Below are 5543 nucleotides of genomic sequence, written 5' to 3'. Positions count from 1 at the left end.
TCATACTATCTCAAATCAACATTTAAAAAATGCACTGTATTCAGCGATGAGGATCTATTTAGATTGAATTTTCTTCGAAGCCTTAAATTTAAAATTGTCAAGTTTATATCATGAATTCGCATGTGCGTCCAACATATTCTACTGCCAAATTTTTTCTGTAGGTATAATCCATTATTTTGGACAGGTTTCAATTCCCTGCAAAATTAGTTATATGCCTTTTTTTTTTTTATGGTAGACACTTGTCTCTTAGTTCATGTGAAGTAGTTTCAATTCCATGGCATATCTCCTGGGGTCCAGAGAACCAATGCTTAATTAATCATGTCTTTCATCTCTGCTTGTATAAAATTATTGGCCCTTTCTTTCAAATATCTGTCAATAAAAGGTCATTTTCTTAATTCAAAATCACTGGTTTAGTCTGTCTTAGGATTCTATTCCCTAAATTTTCTCTATTTTTCTCCCAATCCGGAAAGAAAGTTCAAATCATTGAAGAATATTTAGGAAAAGAGGGATCTTAGCATCATATGCATTTGCCAAACCATACCTCTATGTTCAAGAAAATAGTGCTTCAAATGCATGAATTTGACAGTTGAAAACTTTTGAAAGCCATACCTCTACACTCAAGAAGGTTTATCCAATTCTTTTCTTGACAATTTGTGCTCTCTTGTGGATCCCATTTAAGGAAACCGTCAAAAGCTCACAACAGTTCAAAAAGGAAACTTTTGGGCCCCAATAGTATGATCCTCCAACTATATAAACCTCCATAAGCCATTCATCAAAATTACCAGCTCCAGCAAACCATTTCTGAGCCTCAAGTTTACATCTAGTCGAGAAGCTCAGTTCTTCAAATCCTCCACTTTCTTCGGTGAGGAATTCATTATGTTTCTTTACTTGTGTAGTTCATTTAATTCCCTCTTCTTCCAGATTTTACATAGAAAAAATAAAGTAATTTTAAATGCAAGTTCTTAAAAAATCTAGGCCTTCAATAAAAGATTAATGTACCGCGAAATCTGTTTCTAGAATGAAGCAACTGTTCATGTGTAAGCAATGCAGTTCTTGCATATAGACAGTATTTCAGATGCACCTGAGACCTTGTTAACTTCATCTATTTAAATAATGAGCCCTCAAAGATTGATAAACAATAACATTTCTCAGTTGTTTTTTCATGCCTCTTACAATGACCTATTTTGCTTCCCAAATGCAAATCTGTTCTTATAATCCTGTCATGTTTACTAATTCAGATTTATCAGGCAGAAAATGAGCAGGGAAGGAGATTGGATGTGTGCTGCATGTCAGCACCTAAATTTCAAGAAACGGGATGCATGCCAACGGTGTAGCTGCCCTAAATATGCAACACCGGCTGATGTTGCCATGTACGGACTAAACAAAACAGAAGTCATGGCCGGAGACTGGTATTGCAGTGCCATGAACTGTGGTTCTCACAACTATGCAAGCAGAACAAGCTGCTATCGATGCGGTGCCTCAAAAAGTGATTATTATGGTATTGGGGCAGGTTATGGATATGATGCAAGTGCTCTCCCTGGTGGGAAGAGTGGTGATTGGATTTGCAACAGGTTAGTCTGCTTATATGAATCCTCGCTGTCCATATCACTCCATTTGACCTTACCCCATTCCAATATTATATAAAGAAACTGAAAATAAAAATAAAAAGTACTAGAATTCCTCTATATTTAGCTGACATAAACTTCCTGCTTGATCGACAGAATAGGATGTGGTGTGCACAACTATGCCAGTAGACCAGAATGCTATAAATGCAAGACCCCTAGGGATTTTGGTGAGCCATCTTCTATGTGATTCTGGTACTGCATAGTCGACATTTTACTTTCGGACACCATTTTTCATTTACTAATATCTTGTTCATTTCTCTGTTTTTCAGGAAGAGAAAGTGAGTTGTATTGAGGGATGCGGCGATACTAAGTTTTTATTTAAGATTTAACCTTCAAAGACCCTTTTCTTCTTTTTTCTGTTCTCACATGCTTGTAGTTTTTTTTTAGATTAGTTTCTCAAAGAAGGGTTTATGTTCTAACTGCATTGTAACTGTGCAAGTGTTCTAATGAATGAAATCCCTTGACATTTTGCATTCTTTCTGCCTTTCAAGTTTTAACAACTGCTTTTGTCGGGCTGGTCCAATGAATAATATTATGTAATCTTAACATTCAATCAATGTTGTTTAGGCCTACAGAAAAATGCAAAGGCTAATGTATCACTTAGGACCACTATTTAGGCCCACGTACTTAATCACAGCAAGAAAAAAAGGAAAAATTATAGAACGATCAGATATTAGATTCATAGAATCCTTACGAGTGGTTTCATTCTAAAGGAACCCAATTAGTTCCTTTAAGCATCAAGTCTGAATTATTACACAGATAAGAACCTGATGCTTTACTTTATAAGTGACAAAATGAAGTGACTCAATTCCACCTTTTCTTCAAGTCTCTCATTTACATGTCCATGCTAATCTGTCACACTTTCAAGTTAGTCATTTCATAATTATTGAGCTAAGTGAATATAATTTCAATGCAACTAATTAAGGGAAACCCCATTTTAGGATTCTTAATTTCAGTGCAATTTAAGAGACAAGAACTTCTAAATCACACTTATAAGGCAGCCAAAAGTGAAGAGCAGTTGTGGTCAAAGTTTGGCATTTGTGAGATAAGTTAGCAGTAAGTTTGGCTGCATCAAAATGAAAATAAACGATCTTATATACGTTCTTTTAGGGGGAGATAAATAGTTGGAGTATCGTATCCGTATATCTGGAGCTCAATAATGAATTGTATTCTAATGCAAGACTCATTCAGACAAGGAAAAACTTCAAAGATTGCTCATATTTGAGTTACTGAGTAGACTTAAAAGGAATATGGAATAGATTCTTTTTACATTTGAATTTCCAAAACCGCTATCTATCTTAGGGATTGGGAGGGGAGTGAAAGGGGGTAATGGTGAATTCAACCATGAAACAAGGAATTGCAATAAACCACGTGTTGAAGACATAATTAAATAAGTAAACAAAAGTGTACTCTCTCTAACAGTTTCAGCTTTTAGATGAGATGATCGTGCACTTCAACACTACGCTTCAAAGTTTAGTTGGCTGGTAAATTTTACAGAATGAATGTGGACATCCTTTGATGTAGTGTACATAGCCAAACATAGATAGCAGATTTATAGGATTTCTTTTTTATTCTTTCCTTTGTTAGAAGTCAATATACATGTATTTCTACATCTTTGTTCTTGAAATAAGATATATGGAAGTTCCCCTATTCCTTTGTTATTTCACATGCTATCAGAGCCCTTAGGTTTGATCAGTTTGCTCTTTCTCAGTAAGAGGTTCAGATCAGCGGATCATCGTCAAAGTGATAATTTTGTCTCACCTCCACCGTTGAAGGAGGTGGAGTAGAGGTTCAGCCAGGACTGACACCTCGGGCGACTAGACCATACATCTAATAGGTTCAGTTCAATCCATTATTTTCAAGACAAATCATAAATTTACAGGTGAAGAATCACCAAAATGTCAATAAATATCATACTATCTCAAATCAGCATTCAAAAAAATGCACTGTATTCAGTGATGAGGACCTATTTAGATTGAATTTTCTTCGAAGCCTTCAATATAAACTTGTCAAGCTTATATCATGAATTCGCCTGTGCGTCCAACATATTCTACGGCTAAAATTTTCCTGTAGGGATAATCCATTATTTTGGAGAGGTTCAAATTCCATGCTAAATTAGTTATATGTCTTTTCTTTTATGGTAGACACTTGTCTCTTAGTTCATGTGAAGTAGTTTCAATTCCATGGCATATCTCCCGGGGTCCAGAGAACCAATGCTTAAGTAATCATGTCTTTTATCTCTGCTTGTATAAAATTATTGGCCCTTTCTTTCAAATATCTGTCAATAAAAGGTCATTTTCTTAATTTAAAAATCACTGGTTTAGTATGTCTTAGGATTCTATTCCCTAATTTTTCTCTACTCCTTTCCAATCCAGAAAGAAAGTTAAAATTATTGAAGAATATTTAGGAAAAGAGGGGTGTTAGAATCATATGCATTTGTCAACCCATACCTCTATACTCAAGAAAATATGGTTCAAATGCAAGAATTTAACAGTTGACATTTTTTGAAAGCCATAATTCTACACTCAAGAAGGTATATCCAATTCTTTTCTTGAAAATTTGTGCTATCTTGTGGATCCCATTTAAGGAAACTGTCTAAAGTTCACAACAGATCAAAAAGGAAACTTTTGGGCCCCAGTAGTGAGTTCTTCCAACTGTATAAACCTGTCACACCCCATTTTAACCCCGGAGAGTTAAAGTTAGAAGTACGACATATTGGTGATTCCTGTTTTTTTGTTTGTTGTTAAGGAGTCGCCACCTAATTATTTATGGTGAATTAGGACACCTAAAGTTTATTAAAGTTATGTTTAAAGTTAACTCTGTTTGAGGTCTGCGAAACATAAGATTCTAGGTAAGGGTTCAATTAGTTTAAAGGGAAGGTATTAGGCACCCTTTAAGACCCATTAACAATGGTTAACCGACCGGACTTATGATAGTTAGGCTAAGTGTAAATAAAGTATTATAGAAAAAAAAAAGTAGCTTTGTAAGTATGACTAAAGTTATAAATAGACATATAAGAATGATATTTAAAATAGAACTTGTGGAAAATAACAAATTGTATAAAAGAGTACCTTTAATGCTATTTTTTAAAAATATGACTTATAAATGTGGTTAAGGGTTTAAACGAGAATATAATAGTGTTGTTTAAAATAATACTTGTAGAAAAATAATAGTTGCATAAAGATTTTAAAATAAACTAAAAGAAACAAGACATGTGATGTTTATATGTATTTGAAGAAAAAGTGAGTTATGCCGACTCACAAATTAAAAGAGTTATTGTAAGATTAATGTTAAATAAATTTTGAAGGTTTCATATAAAGACTAATAGTTCAATATATATATGTAAAGATTGTTTTAACAAATATACGTTTGAAGCGTCGAAAAGAGCTAAAGTGAAAGAGTTATCCGTTAGATTAGTTTGCCTTTTTATTTCTCAAATGAGTTAGCATTAGTGTCAAATATATAATGTTTCGAATTTATAAGATAGTAAAAGCGAATCTTGATTCGCTCAACTCAAATAAATATGAATTTGCGCTATTGAAGATCAATTATTCTAAAAAAGGTAAATATTATGGATACCATAAATGATTCTAATAATATAAAAAGAAGAAAATAAAATTCTGTGGAATTGATTATTATTAACTTTCCTTAAATTACTACCCATTATTAAATTAAACTCCACTAATTAGCTAAAGTTCATCTAGATTAATAAACAAAAGTGTTAGTCACACAACACAAATTAAATGCACAAAGATAACAATAGAAGAGTGAAGAGGTTAAATGGGCTCCAGCCCATTTTTATGGCTGCTGTAACTAAGCTACTGTTGGGTTATGGCCCAGTCATTTTGGACTGCTGTGGCTGTCTGTTTGCTGTTGACATTGATTGGGCTTTGGCCCAAATTTTATTTCCTTGTTTGG

General features: G+C 33.7%; 1 protein-coding gene across 4 annotated transcripts; it reads left to right on the top strand.

Moving 5' to 3' along the window:
- The first annotated feature begins 276 nt into the window (after nucleotides 1–276).
- On the top strand, nucleotides 277–2101 carry LOC132638759 (uncharacterized). 4 transcript variants are annotated; one of them, XM_060355535.1, is made up of 4 exons: nucleotides 277–862; nucleotides 1239–1571; nucleotides 1722–1817; nucleotides 1895–2101. In XM_060355535.1, exons 2-3 carry the CDS (start codon nucleotides 1255–1257, stop codon nucleotides 1810–1812), a joined length of 408 nt encoding a protein of 135 aa, XP_060211518.1. In that variant the 5' UTR covers nucleotides 277–862; nucleotides 1239–1254; the 3' UTR covers nucleotides 1813–1817; nucleotides 1895–2101. The 4 variants fall into 4 exon arrangements, with proteins under 4 accessions (XP_060211518.1, XP_060211517.1, XP_060211515.1 ...); XM_060355534.1 differs by having other exon boundaries at nucleotides 407–862; nucleotides 1248–1571; nucleotides 1722–1792; XM_060355532.1 differs by having other exon boundaries at nucleotides 416–862; nucleotides 1722–1792.
- The last annotated feature ends 3442 nt before the right edge of the window (nucleotides 2102–5543 follow it).

This window comes from Lycium barbarum, chromosome 4 (assembly GCF_019175385.1).
Source record: "Lycium barbarum isolate Lr01 chromosome 4, ASM1917538v2, whole genome shotgun sequence".
Taxonomy (NCBI): Eukaryota; Viridiplantae; Streptophyta; class Magnoliopsida; order Solanales; family Solanaceae; genus Lycium; species Lycium barbarum.
This window is presented reverse-complemented; position numbering and strand designations above follow the sequence as displayed.

What these genes read in the sequence shown, in the direction of transcription:
- LOC132638759 (XM_060355534.1), top strand. Translation starts at nt 1,255, where the DNA reads ATGAGCAGGGAAGGAGATTGGATGTGTGCTGCATGTCAGCACCTAAAT. An exon ending in GGTGATTGGATTTGCAACAG is followed by an intron (nt 1,572 to 1,721) that starts GTTAGTCTGCTT and finishes CTTGATCGACAG; the next exon opens with AATAGGATGTGGTGTGCACA. An exon ending in CAAGACCCCTAGGGATTTTG is followed by an intron (nt 1,793 to 1,894) that starts GTGAGCCATCTT and finishes TCTGTTTTTCAG; the next exon opens with GAAGAGAAAGTGAGTTGTAT.